The following is a 26,336-nucleotide window of genomic DNA, read 5'->3' as shown; positions in this document are numbered from 1 at the left end:
TGGCTAATGTCAATCGGATACGGCGCAACATATCGAATGTTTTTCTTACCAATTATTTCTCATCACAACCTACCCTGCAGCATACTTGGAAGCTTTTCAGACTGTTTCTGACCAAGCTGCATATTTTAAACAGGCCTACATATTTACTGCATAGAAGCACAACTTATCTCTTTCTGTTTATTTTTCTTTTCATGTTTCATAGACCTCAAGACGATCGCTGAAACACTAACGTGGACTGTTACTCGGACATGGCTGGCTCGAATGCTGGTGGTGCAAGAAATAATTGTCAATAGTATGTGGGCGGTAAGGGAAGAAGAGCAGTGTAAAGATGACGATCCCCAGACTTTGCACCAGTGCTCATTATTACATTCCAAACGTCTCTGCATTGTGTCACAGAGTGATACTCTTGATGCGTCCTTAGGATGGGAGTGTTATGTTTATCGGTCCTTCTGGTGCTATTCGAAAGGAATAGTCTATGTTCCGGCACTGGGTCCGACCTCTTCCTTCCATCCATCTGTAATAACATGACACTGCACAAGACTGCCCAACTACTCACACAATCACCCACGAGACACAAACAGATACATAGGCCGCAGAAAGGTGACGGCAAGCCACCTCCCATAGGACATAGCCTAGCATTTCTCTCCAACGTAACTTCCTGAATATGGGACGCAGTTAACTTGTTTAGTTCTTAAGACGTCTCATTCTAGTCATAGTCACCAGCTTCATATACGTCGTATGACTGAAATAAATAATGCACCTATATTTATCTCACTCTTGATAAATCGTAGCTTTACAGTCAGATCAGTTTCATTTCCATTCGTAACTTTGATTTATATGACGGTGCATCATGATAATCTCCGCCAGTTCAAACATTAGGCAATTTACCTACATAACAAAGCTACTGGTAAACGTTATCCATATTGTCCCCAAATCAGTGATTATGATCCATCTGCTTTCACCAGTTAATTTGTGCACTTACAGTTTAAGTAGTCTGTGCATCGCTATGTATTCTGCATCTTTCTACAGAAACGTCCCTGGTTTTTTGAAAACGGGTCCTTCGTTTACGATTGCAGAATACGTGGCATCTATAGCACCGTGCGACAGTGAGACTGTCACCTAGGTGAAAGTTCTGAATGCACGCGCCACACCCTTATTCTTTAACAAAAGAGTGTTTCGATAGAAAAACATGTGAAATTTGTAGCAGACCTCTTGTTTGTTGCAATAGATGGGCAACAATCACATTGCCGTTACAGATTTATGAAGCAATTTAGTTACAAACACAATAATTATTTAGAGAAAAAGTGTTGTCAATATCAACATTGTAATGGCCAAAGCAACACTACAGTAATCTAAAGCTCAAAGATTGGGCCTACTCAGGTCCTTTTAGTCTGAAACATTTAAAATCTCCAGGAGTGCTGTTTGTTTGCACTGATCTATAACCACAAAGCATAATAACTATGATCCAGTTAAATATTCAGCAGAATTATGAAAAATAAGGATCCCGAGTCACTCTTACTACCGTTTATTGCGCTATATCCTGAATTACTGTATTTATTTCCGTCAGATCGTTTACTGTGTTCGTACAATGTATTCACTAATAATATCTGTATTTGTCGGCGTCTTTCAGTTTCACTCCGTGGTTAGATTTAAGAGATTTTACAAGTTAATTGTTTGTTGTTAATGAAAGTGACATAAACAAGTCTTTCGTCCTCCTCCTCTGTCATGTCTGTTCTGTAACAAGGCAACGCAAGGTATTCTTGATGACGAAGATTTTTGGAACGTTCTATATATCACCTGGAGCTAACTGAAACAAAATATTTACTAGAGGCTTGGCGTGAATCAGAACCATTTCAAGCGTAACAGACAACGAATAAAAATAGCAAAAGATTACCAAAAATACTTTTATTTTGAATATTCAAAATAATATATATAAGTAAATACACATATAAAGTAATTAGACATAAATATTGCACTGATTACATCTCGAATGTTCTGGTAACTTATGTTGTACATCGGTTTATAGAGGCTTACCTCAACTGAAAAATCTGTTTGATGATATTTTTAAAAGTTCCATTTGTATTCTGAATTCGTGTCACTTAGGTTTTCATGACATGAAAATACTGAGATGACATTTTTACTTGTGACTCAGATACTAGAGAAATGATATATCGTTTATCTTGAACAATTACGGAAACTAGATTAAGGCTTACAATTGCGTTTCCTTCAGAACCTAACTGCAAATCGCTTCCAAAGCTTCATGCACTCCTGTAAACAAGAAATTATACCTTTACAATAAATAAATGTCTGTGGTACATACTCTTGAGTTAGTTTACAAAGAAATGTGTCCTCCCCAATAACGGGTTGTTCAACCCGAAAAAGATTAACATTGTTATACGGTAAGGAAGATAGTGTGAACATTTTATATCAAAGTGAAGGATAGGAAATGTGCTTTGACAACATAGATTTGGACACTGAATGTTGTGAGGAATCTCGAACAAACTGCAGGTAACTACTCCTATGCAAAGGCTGATTCGTGTGGACCATTAACAAGTTCTCGTCAAAGATAACTCACGGTCTTCTTACAAATAAATATGATATTGTTTATAGTAAATAAAATAAAGCCCTTTTTTCTCAACAGACACATAAAAAGTTCATAAATACAAAATGCTTCACATAAAACACGATTTAGTGATTTAGAAATGTCCTTCAAAAAATTAGTTACATTTGTCGTCATACAGATTGAGATAACAATGCTTGACTCTTTATTTTTAATGGAAAAAAGGAGTCCAAGAAGTAGTGTTACATAGTAAAAGCGAAAAAGAAATCATAGACGAGTAATTATTATTCGGTAACTGTGTTGGGGACCACTATTCACTTCGCAGTAACAGAACTTTTGTTGCACAGTCACTGATCCAGCTTGAAGCATTATGCACATAAAAATACGCTGACGCATGCATGAATTCACACTCACCACGTAGTTTACTGATTATCGTGTCACTTTCACAATTTGATTTTATGTCCTATATCACGCATATTTTCCGTTAGTGCAACTACTCTCGAACACTCTTTTTTTAATTATTAAAGGAGTATCTCCAGTAACCAAGCAATAAATAAAACAAATCAGTCGCACAACAGAAGAAAAACCTGGGAGGAAACATTTGCAGAATCTTTCATAAACTGCATTGGGATAACAAATGAGTTTTATAGCACACGTCAGAGAGAAGGCAATGCGGCATGTTTTTATCTACATGTCACCTTACTTAACGAATGAACTAATATTTAACGAGAGACACTGCTGTCATCGTGGATCAACAGTTTCTAGCGTCGCTTTAGTCTCCCTAACATACGGAGATACATTAAGGTATTAGAGAAAACTGGACGTCATCCGAGAAGAGTGTTGCATTCGTGCAGTACAGTGAGTATAACGAAGGGCAAGGACGAGGCGTTTCCGCCCGTCTCGTGGCTGCTATTGGCTGCACGGCAGAAGAGGTCTGCAGCTATTCGTAACTATTATCAGTCCAAATAAAAGTGTCTGGATAGTGATTCTGTTTTAACACGAACACCGTCTTCTTATTAGATTATTATTACTCTCAAAGGCACATAAAAGTTACAACGGCTTTTAGTGACGAAGGAACAGGGAACGTTCAGAGCTTTTGGTGGGGAATGAATATTCCTCCTTCAACACTCACCGCTTCAATTTCACAGCACAGTGCCTCCTGATAAACATAAACATAAAGAAGTCTTAAGTAGTGAGAACAGGGTGGTGCGGATAACCCTGCGAAACGGCTTTCTTTAGAATGATAAGAATGTTTGAGTAATGCTTACCGTCTAACGTTCCCCACTTGATACTCTGCCTAGTTTACCGGAGGAAAAACAGACCATCGTAGTGTCAAAAAGTAGGCGGTCAGTGCATGAGATGGACTCGGGATGGAAATTCGCCTGAAGTATCAGGTAACTGAGCGCAGACTACAGATAAGTTGCTTAGTACACTCAATTCGACATAAATCTGACAGTACGTAAAACATTTTATACTATCTTGGCACTTCCGTAAGATTCGTACAATAAATAGAATATATATTTGTTCGTAACACCGTGTAGTGCCTACGCATCCAGAACTCATGTGTAACCCTGTCCTCCTCAATCTGAGTTGGCAGTTCTGGCGTCGTTCAACATTCGCCCTGCACTGCAGGCTGCACTCTTGGCTGCGGCACCGGGTCCTGTACAGCGTCGCTCGCTGTGGGTAGTGTACGGTAGAAGCGCGCCGCCGCCGCTAGCGCACGGAGCCCGCGTCGCGGTGGCTGGGCCGGCGGCCTAGCGTGGCGCAAGGCGACGTGCGGCCCGACGCCGGCGGCAGGCCGGGCGGGGGCGGCGCGGGGGCGGCGGGGACGGCGGGGGCGGCGCCCAGGGAGCTGGCCGCCGAGGCGGAGCTGTGCCGCTGGCGCTGGCGCCGCGACGGCGCGTGGCCGCGGCGCAGCTGCGCGCCCTTCAGCGAGTCCTCGTAGCTGCCCCTGCAAAGCCACACGTAGTAGCGTGTCGTGTCACATCGTACGAAAGTGTTTAGCGGTAATGGGGTTGGGGGTTGGGTTGTTTGGGGAAGGAGACCAGACAGCGAGGTCATCGGTCTCATCGGATTAGGGAAGGACGGGGAAGGAAGTCGGCCGTGCCCTTTTAAAGGAACCATCCCGGCATTTGCCTGGAGCGATTTAGGGAAATCACGGAACACCTAAATCAGGATAGCAGGACGCGGTATTGAACCGTCATCCTCCTGAATGCGAGTCCAGTGTCTAACCACTGCGCCACCTCGCTCGGTGTTTAGCGGTAATACTAAGAAGTGATACGAAATGAGATCATTTACAATCAGTAGTAGGGAATGGAAGACTTAGATTTGTTGTAAGGGTCATAGTGAAGTGCAGGTTGTGTGTGCGACTACTTCTAGTCTAGAGTAGTGGTCCAGGAGTTGAAGTTCTTGTCGAGTGAGGACGGCAGCACACATTGGACGAATTCAGAGACGCTCTGCAAGGACCTTACCGGGTCGTACAGCCCATACGAAATAATTTGATAACTCATTTGGAAGTGGTTCATGGTGTGGGTTCCTGTAGTCATGTCCTAGTTCATGAACCACGGGCAACGTATGAGTGGCCAAGTAAGTGGTCCCGACAGTCGGGATACCAGTTACTTTGGAATAAGGCTGGGCATCTCGGACATATTCTGAGTCGTGGTCACCTTTGTGCTCATACGGCAAAGACTACCAAATCCACCGGTTAGTCCCTCAGCCGTTAGGGGTAAAACCCAATGGGACTCGGGGCAAGTAAGGCTAGCAACCTGCTTCCCTGGTACTTTAAATATGATGCTGGCAACAATCAGAGCAAAATGCCTCGGACCTTTGGAGGTGACGGAGTCCCACCTCTAACTGACAAACCAGGGACTCCTAAGATGCGACTTGGCAAACAAATGGTAATGAGATGGGGAGCTATTAATATCAATGGGGGCTACTCTGGGAAGAAGGTAGAGCTGGCAGAGGCTGCAAGTAAGATGGGGCTGGACGTTTTAGCTGTTTGTGACATTCGGGTAAGGGGTGAGAAAGAAGAGGTAGTGGGAGAATACAAGGTCTACCTGTCAGGAGTCAAAGCAGGAATAGCACAATGAGGTGTAGGGCTTTACATCAGGAAAGAAATGGAACCCAGCGTAGTTGCAATAAGATATGTAAACGAACGACTGATGTGGATAGATTTGACAGTGTCTAGCAAGAAAATTAGGATTGTGTCAGTATATTCGCATTGTGAAGGAACAGATCAAGATAAGATGGATAGTTTTTATGAGGCACTCAGTGATGTAGTTGTTAGAGTAAAGGACAAGGACAGTGTTCTGCTCATGGGTGATTTTAACGCCAGGATTGGAAATCGAACAGAAGGGTATGAAAAGGTTATGGGTAAATTTGGAGAGGATATGGAGGCCAACAGGAACGGGAAACAACTCTTGGATTTCTGTGCCAGTATGGGCTTAGTAATCACAAACTCCCTTTTTAAACATAAGAACATTCACCGGTATACTTGGGAAGGCAGGGGAACCAGATCTGTCATTGACTATATAATAACAGATCAGGAATGCAGGAAGGCTGTGAGGGACACACGTGTATTCAGGGGATTCTTTGATGACACTGATCATTATTTAATCTGCAGTGAAATTGGGATTTTGAGGCCGAAAGGAGGTCAGGTCCATATTTCAGGTCCATATGTAGGAGGATAAGAGTAGAGAAACTTCAGGATAAGGAAATCAGGCACAAGTACATAACAGCGATCTCAGAAAGGTACCAGTTAGTTGAGTGTAGTCAATTACAGTCATTGGAAAAGGAATGGACAAGGTACAGGGATACAGTACTAGAAGTGGCTAAAGAATGTCTTGGAACAGTAGTGTGTAAAAGTAGGAGGAAGCAAACAGCTTGGTGGAATGATACAGTCAAGGCAGCCTGTAAAAGGAAAAAGAAGGCGTATCAAAAATGGCTACATACCAGAACCCAGGCAGACAGAGAAAGTTACGTTGAAGAAAGAAACAAAGCCAAACAGATAATTGCAGCATCCAAGAAGAAATCGTGGGAAGACTTTGGAAACAGGTTGGAGACTATGGGTCAAGCTGCTGGAAAACCATTCTGGAGTGTAATTAGCAGTCTTCGAAAGGGAGGTAAGAAGGAAATGACAAGTATTTTAGACAGGTCAGGGAAACTGCTGGTGAATCCTGTGGATGCCTTGGGCAGATGGAGGGAATATTTTGAAGAGTTGCTCAATGTAGGTGAAAATGCGATCAGTAATGTTTCAGATTTCGAGGTAGAGTGGGATAGGAATGATGATGGAAATAGGATCACATTTGAGGAAGTGGAAAAAATGGTCAATAGATTGCAGTGCAATAAAGCGGCTGGGGTGGATGAAATTAAGTTGGAACTCATCAAATACAGTGGAATGTCAGGTCTTAAATGGCTACACAGGATAACTGAAATGGCCTGGGAGTCGGGACAGGTTCCATCAGACTGGACAAAAGCAGTAATCACACCAATCTTTAAACATGGAAACAGAAAAGTTTGTAACAACTACAGAGGTATCTCTTTAATCAGCGTTGTGGGTAAAATCTTTTCAGGTATTGTTGAAAGAAAAGTGCGAGTATTAGTTGAGGACCAATTGGATGAAAATCAGTGTGGGTTTAGGCCTCTTAGAGGCTGTCAGGACCAGATCTTTAGCTTACGGCAAATAATGGAGAAGTGTTATGAGTGGAACAGAGAATTGTATCTATGCTTTATAGATCTAGAAAAGGCATATGACCGGGTTCCTAGGAGGAAGTTATTGTCTGTTCTACAAGATTATGGAATAGGAGGCAAACTTTTGCAAGCAATTAAAGGTCTTTACATGGATAGTCAGGCAGCAGTTAGAGTTGACGGTAAATTGAGTTCATGGTTCAGAGTAGTTTCAGGGGTAAGACAAGGATGCAACCTGTCTCCACTGTTGTTCATATTATTTATGGATCATATGTTGAAAACAATAGACTGGCTGGGTGAGATTAAGATATGTGAACACAAAATAAGCAGTCTTGCATATGCGGATGACTTAGTTGTGATGGCAGATTCGATTGAAAGTTTGCAAAGTAATATTTCAGAGCTAGATCAGAAATGTAAGGACTATGGTATGAAGATTAGCATCTCCAAAACGAAAGTAATGTCAGTGGGAAAGAAATACAAATGGATTGAGTGCCAAATAGGAGGAACAAAGTTAGAACAGGTGGACGGTTTCAAGTACTTAGGATGCATATTCTCACAGGATGGCAACATAGTGAAGGAACTGGAAGCGAGGTGTAGCAAAGCTAATGCAGTGAGCGCTCAGCTACGATCTACTCTCTTCTGCAAGAAGGATGTCAGTATCAAGACTAAGTTATCTGTGCGCCGTTCAATCTTTCGACCAACCTTGTTGTATGGGAGCGAAAGCTGGGTGGATTCGGGTTACCTTATCAACAAGGTTGAGGTTACGGATATGAAAGTAGCTAGGATGATTGCAGGTACTAGTAGATGGGAACAATGGCAGGAGGGTGTCCACAATGAGGAAATCAAAGAAAAACTGGGAATGAACTCTATAGATGTAGCAGTCAGGGCGAACAGGTTTAGATGGTGGGGTCATGTTACACGCATGGGAGAAGCAAGGTTACCCAAGAGACTCATGGATTCAGCAGTAGAGGGTAAGAGGAGTCGGGGCAGACCGAGGAGAAGGTACCTGGATTCGGTTAAGAATGATTTTGAAGTAATAGGTTTAACATCAGAAGAGGCACCAATCCAATATTAGCACTGAATAGGGGATCATGGAGGAACTGTATAAGGGGGGCTATGCTCCAGACTGAACGCTGAAAGGCATAATCAGTCTTAAATGCTGATGATGATGATGATGATGATGACTCATTTGGAAATCTTTGAAACAGAGGCGGCGTTGCTCTTGCGAAACTTTGTTCTGCAAACTTAATAAGAAAATTCTGTACTAGATTTTCAGTAGAACTGCAGTATGGCGGGAGTGGAGGAGTGTCGACTAGGTGCCGTAACTGGAGAAGTTGTCGTGCAAATGAAATTAATTCGCAAGCAATTAATATGATTAAATAATTTATCCGTTACTCAGGCAATGCGGATTTGTTGGCCTACTTGCTGGAGAGGCTCGTGTCCCGCGATTATTTTCCTGACAGTGACCATGTGTTGCAAGGATAAGGTGCTCCTATTACTCAACACAAAGATTAGTTTTTCTTTGGAAAACAAGTATCAGAGTTTATTAAGCAGTTTAGCACAGGGTACATCGTTGGACTACAAGCACCGTGTTCAGTATCTTAAATTAGGACATTATTGTGGCAAATAGGGCTGTGAACTTGACTGAAATAATGTAAAGGAGCGACCGCGCGTGCACACACACACACACACACACACACACACACACACACACACACACAGACACACACACACACGTTGTACAGGGAAAATTGGATGTACAATAATTCCAGCTGCCACGGTACACCCTCAAATTAATTTTATCGAAGACCAAACCGAACTGGAAATGCTGGAGTACGCCGCGCAAGGAAGAGTAAGTGACAGTACGACTCGTTGACGCGCTGGCGGCTGAAGAGACAGACCACGGCGACGTAACTCAAGTTAGCACTGAGAAAAACTGAGACAGAACAGCGGGAAGTTAGTGCTTTTATAGACTCGCGGTTCGTATTTTTCTCTTTAGTTAGAACCTCCTCAACCTGGCTCCAGATACTTTCTTAAGTGGGAGCAACCTGAAGGAACTGCCCCCAGTTCTTCCCTAATGTAATGGCGGACGTTCTGTGCGATTGGCAAATGTGGCTATGTCGCGCCGAAGTCACTGCCCGACTACTGTCGGGGCCCTCGGCGCCAGGCTGTGCCGACTGTAGAGTAGCCCTTTGCCCAACGGCCAAAATTAGCGCCCTTTTTACCAGCCAAGGCTTCCGAGAAAGCCATTCCGTCGTTACTTGCAACATTACGGTTTACTGAAATACATCCACTATCAATGTCGCACTTGACACACTTCATGGAGGACAGTTTAGTAAGGTGACTTGCTGCTCTGGCAAATTTACAGTCAATACATTTTATTTCGATAATTAATTTCGATACTTCAGCCATCATTTTTCAAAGGAGGACGGCAACAGCTCTTTCCCATCAGTGTAATGAACGAAGGGCTACACATTTTAACTATGACAATGTACGTTTCGAAGCCACAGCTTAATCATCATAGCTTAAGTTCTAATATGAGGAGCACGGTTGTGATGCTATCACGCCAGAAATTTGCATCTGCGGGAGCTATAGCCGTTCCTAACTGCAGTTTGTGAAATTGTGGTGGAATGTATACAGAATTGCAGAAGAATACGCGAAAATTTTGTTGAAATTTATGGTATATCTGTAAATGTTCTGATATCTTCACCTTTTTGTTATAAAATATTCAACCAAGAGCTATTGTTTCTTCAGGAAGGCGAGCCCAACGGCTACTGGCTGTCTGGAAAACCACAGTGTTAGAAGATTTCGGTGGGAGAATCTGAGTTCTTGGTACGAGTGAGATCAATCCAAATAGATGCCTTTTTTTGTTTTCTATCTAATTGAAAGACTCGCAAAACAACCTCCATTGCACTGAATTTTGCAGTATGAATCTCATGAGGGTGGAGTACATTTATTTGTTATTGAATTTTAACATTTGTAATGGCTTCAATACAAACTCCACCATGTCAGAGACAATGTGTGTCAAATGCTTACTATTCTTGGCTTAGCTATAACTTGTTAGTGGTGTTATGCAAATTGCTGCAGTTTACGAATTTAGGGCCCTAGTTTTAAAATGAATCCAGCAATAAAACTAATAAATCAATTCGTTGTCCGTGATTTCTGTTATCTTATCAAGCAAGAACAGATTTATGTTGTATTAATATCCTGGAACCGTATGCATGGCGATGTTCGTCACGTGGAAACAAAACGCAACTCGTTTCCGGCACTGCAAGGTGCTACTTCCAAAACGAAATCGTGTGCGAGCCGGCTGGTGAGAAGGTCTTGTAACCTACAGTTTCTTTTTATGAACCGATAATTCCAGCTTTTTGACGTCACTATAGGGTATGTAAGGAGCTTACACTCAACAACTCCTTCGATCACGAAGAGACATTACTTTATATTACCGCCTTCCATCACTGCGCTGTTATCCCGTATGCACCCCTCACACCCATCCCCAAAACGTCATCACTCACATCTTGCGAGCTCCAGGATTCTCAGCCAGAGCAGCTCATGCTGTGATTGCGCAGGCCGTACTTCCTCCATAACAAGGCTATGTGCTCGTGGTGTGAGCAGTCAGTCAGTGTCTCAACCACGCAACTCAGTGCTCTAGGTGCCCCAAGCAGCTCACCTGCGTCGCTCTTCTGGCGTTGTCCCTATAGCAGTTGTAGGCAGCGCAGCTGAAATGTACTACGCGAGGTGGCGCTGTGGCAGCGACCGTCCTGCGTAATCTCGCCGACGGCGCATGTTGAATCTTTAAGTTCCCATTTTTCGCATATCAAATGTTGCTCTTAATTTTTGCCATGTGCCCCTTCCAGTCTTCATTTAATTAGAACTCAAATGCTTGCATCGAAACAATCACCTGACAACCCAACACTCAGAGCTGGCGTCGTACAACAGTCTGTTCACTGAAGACTGATAATTGACTGCCTCTGTTTCACAGCGTAGGAAACATTCGGTTACACCGCTAGTTCACGGAACTAATTTTCATTATTTTGAGCTCGACAGCTGATTGATACCAATATTAATGATAAATGAAACATTAATGTTCCACAATTGTGGATCCGCAAGTTGTTCGTCGTCGAAAATTTCTTCCTTCTCTGTTGTTGGGCTGCCGTCTAAACCCAGAAGCCCACAGCTGATGGACACACAGTTTCATGAATGAATCCACGAATACATTTCAATTCTTTAAGAGGCAACTGGACGCAGAAATGTTTGCTGTGTAGCGTAAAAAGCACAACCTGAATGTGCCTGTAATATTTTTAGTCACGCTATCCACATTCTCCAATCAACGAATTTTTCTGACAGCTTTGGTATGACAGTCATAATTTTCTTGAGCTAACAACCAGTGGTGAGTTGTATATGCTGTTCCTCATTCCACAAACAACATCATTAACAACAGTTGCATAACAGTCCCGGTTTCTTTCAATTTTAATGTTTTGCATAATCAGTTTAGCTCTAACAGTTTAAAAAAAGTATGGTTGTTTATATGCTTATGACCCTTATCCCGTCTGTATTACCAAAGTTACTGTTCCTTGATGCCTCGGGATACATCCTATCGACATATGTCTTCTTTTAATCAGCGTGTGCCTTGAAACTCTTTTCTGCCCAATTCGATGCCGCAGTTCATTATATTCTCGACATACCCTATTGACCCTAAGCATTCTTGTCTAGGTTGAAGTTTCGAATGCTTCTGTTCTCCTCTCCTCTGTGCTGTTTACTGACTATGTTCCATTTCCACATAACCCTAGAGTGAACTGAAAATCTGAAAGCAGAATTCTGGTTTAGCTTGAAGAAAAAAATGTAACAACTCCTCAGCACTCTGCAGTTTAGAGCTGAATCATGAGTTCTATTCAAACAAGGATGAGGGCAAACGAATCAATCGTCGTTTTGCCGATGGAAGCTGTGTGCCTTTCATATGGATTGAGAAGAGGAAACCATAGAGAAATTAACTCAGAATGGATGGTTTTAGCTCACTAGCCTTTAAATGGATGTATTTTCTTATTCTGCAAATCGTTTTGGTGAGTTACAAGTACTTCTAAGCCTCGCAATCGAACTCCTCCGCCACTATATAATGTTACGTTTCACAAATGAAATATATGTCTGGCTAATAACTATGAACAAGTCTTGGTTGTTGGCAGAACCTTTTTTTCTATATTATTAAGTTGCTCGTCCTAATCTGCAGCAATGACGACTGTGTGATCCGTAAACATTTCACCTTTAGAGTTACAAGCTACCTTGAAAGGCAAGTCACTAATGTATGCATCTCACCAGAAAGAACAGTCCGAAATATGAAACCCTAGGGAACACTCGACAGTGCCTTATCCTGACCAAACACTAGTTTATTTTTAGGTAAGTGAGAAATTAAAGTAATGTTCTACTTCTTACTGTTTAGCTAATGCTGCAATTAAATGAATATCCAGCCACTAAGTCTATAATGAACTTTGTCTGTCTTGAATGTATAAAATGAGCAGTAGTCGCCGTAAAATAGCTCCCTGCAGAAAAAGTAAGTTTTATGCCTGTACCGGGTAACGTGATACATTCTACACTCATGCTTATAAATTAAGGATAATGCTGATCGTCGCACGGTGGCACCGGCAGAAGTCCACATACGCAGAGGTGTGTTGGTGCATGTCAGAGTACGGTGCAGCGAGTAAGTGTGCAGACGTATTCAAGCGTGCTAATGGTGACTGTGTGTTGAAAATGGCTCAAAGAACACATATTGATGACGTTATGAGGGGTAGAATACTAGAGCGACTGGAGGCTGGTCAAACACAGCAGGTCGTAGCACGGCCCCTCCATGTGCCACAAAGTGCGATCTCAAGATTATGGCAACGATTCCAGCAGACAGGAAACGTGTCCAGGCGCTACAGTACGGAGCGCCCACAGTGTACAACACCACAATAAGACCGATATCTCACCATCAGTGCTCGCAGACGGCCACGGGGTACTGCAGGTAGCCTTGCGAGCGACCTTACCGCAGCCAGTGGAACAGTTGTCTCCAGACACACAGTCTACAGACGACTGAACAGACATGGTTTATTCAGCCGGAGACCTGCAAGGTGCATTCCATTGACCCCTGGTCACGGGAGAGCCCGTAAAGCTTGGTGTCAAGAACGCAGTACATGGTCATTGGAACAGAGGTCCCAGATTATGTTCGCGGACGAGTCCAGGTATAGTGAACAGTGATTCTCGCCGGGTTTTCATCTGGCGTGAACCAGGAACCAGATACCAACCCCTTAATGTCCTTGAAAGGGATCGGTATGGAGGTCGTTGGTTGATGGTGTGGGGCAGGAGTATGACTGGTGCACGTACACCCATGCATGTCTTCGGAAGAAGAACTGTAACAGGTCAGGTGTATCGGGACGTCATTTTGCACCAGTATGTCCGCCTTTTCGGGGGTGCAGTGGGTCCCACCTTCCTCCTGATCGATGATCACGTACGACCCCACCGAGCTGCAATCGTGGAGGAGTACCTTGGAACAGAAGATATCAGGCGAATGGAGTGGCCTGCCTGTTCTGCAGACATAAACCCATCGAGCACGTCTGGGATGCTCTCGGTCGACGTATCGCTCACTGCACGTTTTCAAACTCCTACGAAACTTCAGGAGCTCCGACAGGCACTGGTGCAGGAATGGGAGGCTACACCCCAGCAGCTACTCGACCACCTGACCAGAGTACGCCAACCCGTTGTGCGGCCTGTGTACGTGTGCATGGTGATCACATCCGATATTGATGTCGGGGTATATGCGCAGGAAACAGTGGCGTTTTGTAGCACATGTGTTTCGGGACGGTTTTCTCAACTTACCACGAATACCATGGACTTACAGATCTGTGTCGTGTGTGTTCCCTATATGCCTATGCTATTAGCGCCAGTTTTGTGTAGTGCCACGTTGTGTGGCACCACATTCTGCAATTATCCTTAATTTATGAGCATAAGTGTAGTTGTTGCGATTTCTCCATCCAGCTGAAAAACTATATACGTAGATTTTCTAGCGTTCATAAACAAATGCTCGACCTCAGTCGTAATCGGAGAGAGACAGCTGGCAGTGGTCGCCACTTGCCGGGTGGCGGCGGTGAGAGCGACTCACCCGCTGCTGTCCGAGGAGTGGCTGGTGGAGTGGCCGCAGATGCAGCGGCCGCCCGCCCCCGCAGGCCTGTGGGAGCCGCCCACGCCGGAGTCCCTGGAGTGCAGCGAGGCGAGGCTGGCCTGCAGCCCCTGGTGCGCCCTGGCGCAGCCCGGCCCGTGCCGGTGGTGGCGGTGGTGCTGGTGGCGGTGGTGCTGGTGCCGCAGCGGCCCGCCCCCGCCGCCCCCGCTTTCGCCGGAGCGGCGCGAGTGCATGTCCACGTACGTGTCCGTCGTGTCGCCGTTGTACGCGGGCCCCGACGGTGCCGCCGACAGCGTGAACGGCGACGTCAGAGCCTTGCCCAGCTCCTCCTGCCGCCTGGACAACAGAAAACAGGGGGCGCTTCTTTCTCTGCACGCGGTCTTGCGACTGTGTTCATTCATTCTATACACTCAACGAGCACAGTAATTTGTGGGACACTGATTTTCCTTCGCCTGTAGTTTCTCATCTCCACTACCCGTGTAACAGTTCGAGAAAACCAAGAGTGAGATTTATGGAAGAGCATGGCACCTAACACAGCGACACAGTGTACACGATGCTTTAAGAAGACCCACGAGAGAGCTGATGCTTGCTCAGTTCAATTTTTTGGATAACTGACAGTGACAAGTGTTGATCTCATCGGCCAGGGACGTAAAATGGGTGTTTCTGTAAAACGAAAGCCGTAAATGTTTATGATAGTCACGGCAAACTACGGAAATAAGCTCTGACTCTACGGAGCAGCAATGTTTGATATCAGCGGAATGATATTGAATAAAACGTGTTTAGACATGTAAGTTAATACTCTCCTCTTCATGGCAATGGAAACTGCTTTGTATAACGATATTATGTAACAGCAAAGAGGCAATCAAAGAGATAATAAGGACGGCTATGTTGCGAAACAATGGGAAACAGAAGAATACCAGAAACATTACAATATAGTAAACTCGTATAGCCTTGCTGACAGAGAGAGGCCTCGAGGTACCTGACAAGCAAAATAACACGATTATTGTAGTGTTAATGTGAAAGCCCATGTTGTGAGGGAACTGAACTTGTTCAAAGTAGTCTTAATATCGTTTGAAATATACTGAACATATACTGTATTTTACGATGGCTCCAGGTTTGGAAAGGAAATTTGCACCTACCTCAGCTATTCAGTGTTACCCTGGAGTGGGACCTGAAATACACTAAGGCGCCAAAGAAACTGCTATAAGCATGCGTATTCAAATACACAGGTATGTAAACAGGCAAAATAAGGCACTGATTCTGCAACGCCTATATAAGACAACAAGTGTCTGGCGAAGTTGTTAGAGTCCGCAGCTCGTGGTCGTGCGATAGCGTTCTCGCTTCCCACGCCCGGGTTCCCGGGTTCGATTCCCGGCAGGGTCAGGGATTTTCTCTGCCTCGTGATGACTTGGTGTTGTGTGATGTCCTTAGGTTAGTTAGGTTTAAGTAGTTCTAAGTTCTAGGGGACTGATGACCATAGATGTTAAGTCCCATAGTGCTCAGAGCCATTTTTTTGAAGTTGTTAGATCGTTTACTGCTGCTACAATGGGGGGTGGGGGTGATCAAGATTTAAGTGAGTTTGAACGTGGTGCTACAGTTGGCGCACGAGGGATGAGACAGAGCATCTCTGAGATAGCGATGAAGTCGGTAATTTCCCGTACGACCATTTCAAGACTGTACCGTGAACATGAGGAATCTGGTGAAACATCAAATCTCCGACATCACTGCGGCCGGAAAAAGACCCTGCAAGAACGGGACCAACGACGACTAAAGAGAATTGCTCAACATGACAAAAGTGCAACCATTCTGCAAATTGCTACAGATTTCATTGCTGGGCCATCAACAAATTTCACCGAGCGAACCATTCAACGAAACATCATCGATATGGGCTTTCGGGGCCGAAGGCACACTCGTGTAAACTTGATGCACGACACAGAGCTTCACGCCTCGTCTGGGCCCGTCAACACCGACATTGGACTGTTGAGAACTGGAAACATGTTGCCTGGTCGGACGAGCCTCGTTTCAAATTTTATCGAGTGGATGGACTTGTAGCGGTGTGGAGGCAACCTCTTGAATCCGTGCACGCTACATGTCAGCACGGGACTGTTCAAGCTGGTGGAGGCTCTGTAATGGTGTGACGCGTGTGCAGTTGGAATGATATGGGACCCCTGATCGTCTAGATACGATTCTGACAGGTAACACGTAAACAACCTGTCTGATCATCTGCATCCATTCATGTCTATTGTGCATTCCGACAGACTTGGGCAATTCCAGAAGGACACGGCGACACGCCACACGTTTAGACTTGCAACAGAGTGGCTCCAGGAACACTTCCTCTGGCCACCAAACTCCCCAGACATGAACATTATTGAGAATATCGGGGATGCCTTGCAACGTGCTCTTCAGAAGAGGTCTCCACTCCCTCGTACTGTTATGGGTTTTGTGGACAGCCCTGCAGGATTCATGTTGTTAGTTCCCTCCAGCACTACTTCAGATATTAGTCGAGTCGTGTTGCGGCACTTCTGCATGCTAGCGGGGGCCCTACACGACATTAGGCAGGTGTACCAGTTTCTTTGGCTCTTCAGTGTATAAGCTGCGCTGTCCCAGCGTAAAAAATGGAAGTGAGTGGCAGATATTATATCCTCCAGAAAACTGTTGGCTCAAATTGGAGTACTAAACCACAAGTGCGAAAAACAGTAGCAGTGGCAGTATTCTACTCCGCCGGTGAATGTGCATCTATCGTCTGGTGCAAACGCGGCCAACCTGGAAAAGTTGAGGTCGACTCAGCAAAAGGTGCAATCTGATGAATGACTATCTTAAACCTACCCCTACAGGTAAGTTCTACTGCCTGGCTGGAATCGCTCGAGCGACAATCCGACACAAGATAACGGTGCTATAAAGAGAGACTGAAGTCCTTCACATCCGTTCAACAAACACTGTATGGTATTCAGTCACCTACCCAAGGGGTGAAATCGGAAAATAGCTTCTACACAGCGACCGAGGACTAGAAACACTGATCTCACTGTGGATAGGAACAACATGATTGAAAGGAAATCTAAAATCTGTGGGATTGTGGTAAGATCCAGACAACCCAATACATGTATTTCTGTCCTAATGCAAATCACGCATGGTTCTGGGCTAAACTAGCATAGCTAATTTGTTCCGTTGTTTAATATATAACTTGTACTGTAACTTGAAACAGTTTTTTGCCCTCGTAGACTAAGGGTTAGTGTTATTAACTAATGGCACGAAGGTCCGGGGTTCGATGTCCAGTGAGCACACCAGATATTTCTATGGTGGAAAAGTCTGAAACGGGTTACATTCATCCTCGTGAGGCCAAATAAAAGCTGCAAGATTTACAGAAAAAAAACAGCGAAACTGACACGCAAGCCGCTGAAGTGGCGTCAATTCGAAAGGCTTCCACCAGGATAGGAAAGACGCGAAATGTATTTATTGTTTGTTACAAGAGCTTTTACTTTTTTAAAAATAATCAAGTTGATGCCTCTGAAACGAATAAAAATTTATATTAACTTTCTGTGGGTACCTGAAGGTATAAGGTATTGTAATTAAATACCGGAAGTTTTACTGTTTTAGTCCTTATTTAAGGATTTCCCGGCGTAATCAGGGTTGCTAAACCTGCTCGCCAATTTCAGATGAAATTCATGGGTGGACGAACACTTCAGTGGGGTGAATTCGGCATCCAAACGACAGTGTTATTCAAGTGCCGCACCTGCGCACTCATGATTTCACACAACAATCATCTGCATTTGTAGATTCAGCATCGACTCTAATTACTAAGTGCAGAGAGGGGAAGCCAAAAGTCACGGACATTTAGCGTAGGAAGCTGGTGAGTATGGAGCGACCGCAGGTACGACGAGCTGCGCCTACGAACCTGAGCCTGTTCTTGCGGCGGGCGCAGCCGATGCAGACGGCGGTGGCGAAGGCGCCGACGAAGACGATGAGCCCGAGGGCGAGCACGACGGCCTCCAGCGACGACAGCCAGCGGCCGGCGGCGGCGGGAGGCGGGGGGCGGGAGGCGGGCGCCGGGGGCGGCGCCGACACGTGCAGCACGCGGAACCGCTCCAGCCGCCGCCGCACGTCCGCCTGGCGCGCCGTCAGCACGCTGCCAACACCGCGACACGTACAAACCTGGCCGCCACTTGGAGAGACTATCAGTACATGGAAATCAATACACACCTGTCCGAGGAATTAGTAAAAGTTAGCACCATTTACCTACGTGGGTACAAAGCTAGTTCACAGTTTCGTCTCTGTCCCACTCAAACAAGCCCACTAAACAGCGGGCTGTAAAACAATCTGTCTGAAAAAAATACATATAGATTGTGTAAGTAGGTGGCAGGAATCCTACGTAATGAACCAGCCAGGGTAGCCGAGAGTGCTAACGCGCTGCTTCCTGGACTCGGGTAAGCGCGCCGGCCCCCGGATGGAATCCGCCCGGTGGATTAACGACGAGGGCCGGTGCTCCGGCCAGCCTTGATGTGGTTTTTAGGCGGTTTTCCACATCCCACTAGGTGAATACCGGGCTGGTCCCCACGTTCCCCCTCAGTTACACGCGTCGCAGACATTTGAAACACGTCCGCACTATTTCACGATTTACACTAGACGCAAACAGTTGGGGTACACTGATTTCGTCCTGGGGGATACAGGATGGTGGCAGGAAGGGCATCCGGCCATCCCTAAAACTAACGTTGCCAAATCCGTTGTAACCACGCCGAACCTGCGATATCTGCGGGACTATGGCGTAAGCGAAAGAAAGAAAGAAAGAAAGGAGATCCCTACGTAGCTCCTAACTTTAGGGTGGTCGTGGCGCCACGTGTCGTGACTCCAGTCTGGGCACTGACAAGGGAACCTCCCCATCGCAACCCCCTCAGATTTAGTTATAAGGTGGCACAGGGATAGGCCATGAAGAACTGAACACAGATCAATCGAGAAAACAGGAAGATGTTGTGTGGAACTATGAAAAAATAAGCAAAATATACAAACTGAGTAGTCCATGCGCAACGTAGGCAACATCAAGGAGAGTGCCAGCCTACGAGCGCCGTGGTCCAGTGGTTAGCGTGAGCAGCTGCGGAACGAGAGGTCCTCAGTTCAAATCTTCTCTCGAGAGAAAAGTTTAATTTCTTATTTTCAGACAATTATCAAAGTTCAGACTCTCACACATAATCAACTTCGCTCTCCAAAATTCCAGGGCATGTTCAGATTTGCTTGGACATATGCACAATTTTACGGTCTACACACGGAAACATTTGAAAAAGTAAAAAACATATCTTTTGACAGAGCACAGGGAAAACTGTGCGACTGTGAAACTGTTGCATTCATTTGTTGCAGTTTATGTGACAAACTCTTGTGTTTTCATCACTATTTTGGGAGTGATTATCACATCCACAAGAAAACCTAAATCGGGCAAGGTAGAAGAATCTTTTTACCCATTCGCCTAGTGTGCAAGTTAGGTGGGTCGACAACATATTCCTGTCATGTGACGCACATGCCGTCACCAGTGTTGTATAGAATATATCAGACGTGTTTTCCTGTGGAGGAATCGGTTGACCTATGAACTTGCGATCAAATGTTTTCGGTTCCCATTGGACAGGCACGTCCTTTCGTCTACTAATCGCACGGTTTTGCGGTGCGGTCGCAAAACACAGACACTAAACTTATTACAGTGAACAGAGACGTCAATGAATGAACGGTCGGATCGTAACTTTGCAAAAATAAAGAAAGTAAAATTTTCGCTTGAGGGAGGACTCGAACCAAAGGCCTCTCGTTCCGCAGTCGCTCACTCTAACCACGGGACTATTTTTTTTTTTTTTGGCGAAGCAACAATCTTTTGGAACAAAAAAAAAATTTTTTTTTCAAAGCCAAACTCAAATTTCTTTTTCCTTTAAGAGCAAATTGTGAGGAATAAATAAGGAAAAGTTTTTTTTTTCAAAAGAAAACAAAGACTCCGATTATACTAGTTTCTCCTTCCAGTAAACAAAAATGAGTCTCCTTCGTCTTGTTGGCGAAGAAGCAATCTTTTGGAACAAAAAAATGTTTCTCAAAGCCAAAATCAAATTTCTTTTTCCTTTAAGAACAAACTATGAGGAAGAAATAAGGAAAAGCTTTTTAAGTCGTTGTGCGACTTGTAGTTAAAGTCCAGTTCTTACAGGAGCTCCTGAAGTGTATCCGCCTACAGCATGCCAGCTCGTCCAAACGTGTCTTCTCATGGCGTAGGCGTGGGTTCTGGGTAGCAGATCTATTCAGTTCGGTTCGTTTTATACAAATTTCAGCTTCTCAGGGCTTGGACGTTCCAGCTACTAGGTGGGTCATCGAAAGTGCTCCGTAAGAAATTGGAAAAATATTGTTTATAGCGGGGGTTGCGTATCAGGACGCAGTGTCGTTCGTTGAGATAAGTCCAATATCCTAGCGTAGACTTGTCGCCAGAAGTAAAAAGGTAGCGGATCGTGTGGCCACAGATCCAATTCACAGAGTTAGTTTTGGCGGAGGGGTAGAAAGTCTTATCGGGGTACAAAAGCATGTGGACGTCGATCTGAGCCGGTGACTGGCGAGTAAGAAACGCCAAAATTCGCCGCACAAGTGTCCAGACGTCTAGCGCTGTGCCACAGTGGAACCGGTGGACATCCGTGTCATCCACGCCACAGTGGGTGCAGAGGGATGAATCGGCGAGATGGATGCGGTGCAGACGATCTCGGTTAAATTGTTTGCCATTCACGGTGATGTACCACGCTGATTGAACGTCTGATTCGAGAAAACGCGCATGGATCGCCTTCCATATGTGTCGCCACACGTACTGTGGATACTTACGTTCGATGGGGTTGGACGGGTGGCACTGTTGTAACAATCTGGAGACTGTTTTCGTGAGGTACAAACGTGTAAGTGGTAAGGACCGGTAGATATAACTGAACTCCAGGAAAAATCGTTGGATGTAATAAAAGGGGGTTGGAATGGTCGATACCAGTACTGGGGCGGACAAGGAGGCCGGTGCAAAGTTGTGAAGCAGGAGGCTAGTAAGGCTCTGCGGGCAACGATGCCAAAGTTTTAGTTGGGAGCTGACGTATAGTGCCTTGACACGAGTCGGCACGTGGATGAGTCCCACCCCGCCACGATCTCGTGGCAGTGCAAGGGATTCATACTGCACTTTGAATAACATCCCCGAGCTGACGAAGGAGCCGAAAGCCATCAACAGTCGTCGCGCCAGGAGATTTGGGACTGGTAGCACTTGAGCCACGTGTGGTATACGGGAAGCATGATACATGTTCACGTAGTGCGCGCGTTGGATAACGTCGAGAGCTCGTAGCCGGTGATCTGCGAGATTTGCTCTGATTGTCTGTAGCAAACGTCTACCATTGATAGTCGCTGAGCGGCGCAGGTCTGCTGTGAAATCAAGTCCAAGACACCGTATGGTGGTGGCGACACTAAGGGGGGCAGCGCATCTCTCCGGCAAGCCCTGACCAATGAGCAGGACCTTGGATTTTGACACGTTGAGGCAGCTCCCCGACGCTTCGCCGTAAGTCGCCACCCATGTCAGTGCTGCTCGTACTTCATCTTCACTGCGCAGATATAGTACCATGTCGTCTGCGTAGGCTGTACAACAAAAAAGGTGGCCTTGCACAGCCATGCCTTCCAAACGTTGGCGCATGCCCTGGAGCAGGGGTTCCAAGGCGAAAGCATACAAAATCGTGGAAAGAGGGCATCCTTGTCGTACAGATCGTGCGATGACCAGGGACGGTGTAAGACGACCATTGTACATGATTTTAGAGGTTGCACTACTCAACAGGCGCATAACCACTGTTACAATACCGCCAAGAAAACCCATATGCTGAAGAACTGTCCGTAAATAGAAGTGGTCAACACGGTCGAAAGCCTGGCTAAAGTCCAGTGAAGCCAAGGCGCCAGGGAGACGCTGATGATGCGCTAATGCTATCATGTCTCTGTAACGGCAAAGGGCCGTACGGATGTTGTTGTCGCCTCCTAGGGAAGTCTGGTCGCAGGAGGTGACGTAACGTGCGACCTTCTTGAGTCGCGATGCCAGTAGCCGTGTGATTATTTTCATGTCGCTGTTGAGCAAAGTAATTGGTCGATAGTCCTGGACCCTCGATAACCCGCGCGGTTTATGTACGGGGATAATAATTGCTTCTAGAAAGGTGCTCGGGACCACTGTCATCGGTGACATCAGCTCTTGTGCGATTGCCGTCCACGTGGAAGCCAACAAATAGTGAAAACTTTTATAAAATTCGATGGGTATACCGTCAGGTCCAGGAGATCTGTTATCGGAACCCGCCTTGATAGCATCTACCACTTCATCTGTGGTTACGTCGTCTTGGAGGTCATGCACTGCATCCTCCGGAAGAATGTTCGTAGTAAGCTGAGCGACTTCTGTGATCAGCGCTGCAGAATGCGGTACGGCTGCGTATAGCCCGGCAAAATGGGCATGGAGAGCACGACCGATGCTTTGTTGGGTGTCGTGCCGGCGCCCTTCCACATCAGTGAGGACTTGGATCAGAGCTCGTCGTCGTCGTTGTCTTTCCTGAAGGAGGTGGTACAACGACGGACGTTCTTGAGGGATTCGATTAGAAGCTCGAGAACGGACTACAGTGCCTTCCAAGTTACGCCGCATGATCAAGGAGAACTGCGCCTTCGTGCGATGGACCATCGACTGCCGGGCTGGCGAGAAAGGCATCGTCGTACAGTCACGTAGAATGGTGTAGTAGAAGTGCAGGGTATTAGTTTTCCACGCCTTTAATTCCTTCCCAAAACTCATCAGAGTCTTCCTGAGGGTCGGCTTTGCACAGGAGAGCCACCATGATAAGGTGGAGTCATAGGCTTCTCGACGATGGTGGCAGCGTGCCCACGCTTCTTCGACCATACGGCGACAGTCTGAGGAGGTCGGGTGAGCGACATTGAGTTTCCACAGACCACGACTATGGCACACTTGCTGTCGGGCGAGAGTGACGTCACAGAGGTACGCATCATGGTCTGAAAAGGCCAAGGGCCAGACTTCCGCATGACGTGTGCCATCAGCAAGGGAGCGGGTAACGTAGATGCGATCTATGCGGCTTGACGAGTGAGAGGTGTAGGATGTATAGCCCGGTTGAATTCCGTGGAGCTTCTTCCATGTGTCAACAAGTCGGAGACGGTCGATGACCACTGAGAGAGATGCACAAGGGGAATGTCGCGGGAGTTGGTCCGCGGGCTCTTGTGTCGAGTTAAAATCCCCACCGAGTACCAAATCGTCCTGCGGACCGGTGAAGAGGGGTGTGACGCTTTCGGCAAAGAAAGTTTGTCGGTCATGACGGCGGCCAGTGCCGGACGGAGCGTAGATATTAATAATACGCACGCCGAACAGTGTGAGGGCCATACCTCGCGCAGTGTGGAGGTAGATGACGTCCTCTGCAGGGAGTCCGTCGCGTAGCAGGATGGCGACGCCGCTACCGGTATCGGATGCGGGGGAAACATGGGCGTTGTATCCGGTGGGAACTAGGAAGTCAGCCACAAACACCTCTTGTAAGAGTGCTATATCCACATCCGCAGAGTAAATAGTGTCTCTGAACATGGCCAGTTTATGGGGGGCACGAATGGTGGCAAGATTCATCGTGGCGATACGATATTGCTGTGTGCGGCCATCCTCAGTATTTGCAGAACGTGCGGTAGAAGTAGCCGGCAGGTGGAGACCCGCCGGTGGTCCCGCAGTGGTGATAATTACTGGCTGGGCGCCAGCCCCAGTGTCGCCGAGGTGGACTCCTGTGCAGACACGCTGGCAGTCTCTTCCGCTTCTTCTTCAACGTCATCGGCCCAGGAAGCTGACGACGTGGACATGTGACGGTCACGTACTTCCGGAACGGGTGTTGTGGATTCCGCAACATGAATGGCAGGGGGACCGCCGTCATCATTCGTTGACAACGGCGAGGACACGTCCCTGGCTGGGAGAGTAGGCGTCACAGGAGGGGCGCCTGTTGCTGCCACATCGCGTGACTGGACGCAATGTGAGAGATCACCGTCAGACATCAGGTCGACATCTCGTGGGGCCGTCTGAGAAAGGGCGTCATCGGAAGGCGTTCGTCGTCGTTTCCTGTGTTTGCGAGGCGACCGCTGTTTTCTGATGTGGCCTTCTGAATCAGAATGTGGTCGCCCATCGTCTGACGCCGAACCCGTCTGGACAAAGGCAGACGTCGGCACGACACCGAGGTCGACGTCCATGGTTCCAACAGGAACATCGGTTTCGGTCTGCAAACCGGACGGTCCTGAAGCGAGCACTGGAGGTGACGCCGTGCTTGTGTCCTCGGCGCGTTGTGCTGCGGCGGGTGGCGTTGACGATGCTGCTGGCGCAATCGAGATTGGTACGACGGGGTCCTGTGCAACCTTGGCGTAGGTGATGGGTAAGGACGTGACCGTCGAAGCCTGGGTCTCTTCACGTAACGGCGTCTGTATTAAACGGCGGTGTAAGCATTCGGAACGTACATGTCCTTCCTGGCCACATCCTGCGCACGTTCGTGGCTGTCCATCATACATGACGATGGCCCTCACACCGCCAATCAGCAGGTACGATGGGACATGTTTCGTCAGCTCAATTTTTATTTGCCGGACGCCATTTAATACGGGGTAGGTCGTAAATGTTTGCCACTTCTCCGCGACGTGACCCAAGACGGTGCCATATGGTTGGAAAGCGGCAATGACCACATCCTGAGGCACCTCGAACGGGAGCTCAAACACCCGCAATGTCCGGAGACCGAATCCAGCATGTGCGACTGTCACAGCACCCATATGTCCATCAGAGTGTTTAGATTTCAGTCCAGTGGCATGACGGTGAATTATGTCATTGCAAATTACCTCCGTCGACGTCTTGATGTAGACAACACTTCCAGTGATGGAAAAATGTATGCCGATTACGACCTGGGGGTTCAAACGTAGATCCTCACGTATGAACTGTTCGACTTCGAAAGCTCTGGGTCGTGGATGTTCGGCCTGAAACGTTACTTTGATCGTTGCACGGCGGTACGAGTGCGCCATGGTGTACGTTAGTACTGGACTCGATAGACTCAAACACCGCGACGCGAAAGTAAACATCGCCGAGAGCGGAGCGTCGGACGGCGCGCGGAGCAGCTCCGCACGCTAGCACGGCTGCGAGCCGACTGTGCCTACGGCGCTCCTCGGCTTACATTGTCCCTAATGTTGCATATCTTGCACATGGACTACTCAGTTTGTATATTTTGCTTATTTTTTCATAGTTCCACACAACTTCTTCCTGTTTTCTCGATTGATCTGTGTTCAGTTTTTCATGGTCTATCCACTGTGTCAATTTATTACTAAATCTGAGGGGGGTGCGATGGGGAGGTTCCCTTGTGAGGAGCAACAGACCTCCCATGCAGCGGCTGGCGTGGCGAGTGGCGTACTGATGTGGCGCGTGGCGAAGGGGAAACTCCAGCCCTCGGTGTGTGTGTGTGTGTGTGTGTGTGTGTGTGTGTGTGTGTGTTCATGCGTGGTACATACGCGCACGCCAGGTGGCTGACAATCACCCTTTGGAGGTTCGCTCAGGTGGGGGATGACGGGTTTAGTACCCTGAACATGTATTGCTTTGTTCTCGCAGGTACACTTCGAAAGCATATAGTGGGATATTTGAGTTGGAAGGCCTACATAGCTGACACATATAGGGAAGCGGTAAGTGATATTCCTATTTCAGACGCTAACCACCTCGACACTCCACAGAAACCTGGCTGACGGCGTAGTTCGGAGAAGAATCTATCTGAAGGAATCAAGATTATGCGAAATTAAAATATTCTAGTGAAGGGAAACAGAGTGATAAATGAACCAGAGCTGTTTACCGCGTGACCGTTACGGTCGCAGGTTCGAATCCTGCCTCGTGCATGGATGTTTGTGATGTCCTTAGGTTAGTTAGGGTTAAGTAGTTCTAAGTCTAGGGGACTGATG

The 26,336-nt window shown here is 46.6% G+C and overlaps 1 protein-coding gene across 1 annotated transcript in view; it reads right to left on the bottom strand.

The window, feature by feature from the left end:
* Positions 1-4,273: 4,273 nt before the first annotated feature.
* LOC124760964 (cadherin-89D) overlaps positions 4,274-26,336 on the bottom strand; it is a 192,138-nt gene continuing 170,075 nt past the window's right edge. Inside the window, exons 24-26 of the mRNA XM_047249109.1 lie at positions 18,286-18,516; positions 14,376-14,729; positions 4,274-4,511 (exon numbers count right to left, since the gene is read on the bottom strand). Of these exons, the coding sequence (XP_047105065.1) occupies positions 4,274-4,511; positions 14,376-14,729; positions 18,286-18,516 (823 nt within the window). The remainder of the gene's footprint in view (positions 4,512-14,375; positions 14,730-18,285; positions 18,517-26,336) is intronic.

This window comes from Schistocerca piceifrons, chromosome 1 (assembly GCF_021461385.2).
Source record: "Schistocerca piceifrons isolate TAMUIC-IGC-003096 chromosome 1, iqSchPice1.1, whole genome shotgun sequence".
NCBI lineage: Eukaryota > Metazoa > Arthropoda > Insecta > Orthoptera > Acrididae > Schistocerca > Schistocerca piceifrons.
This window is presented reverse-complemented; position numbering and strand designations above follow the sequence as displayed.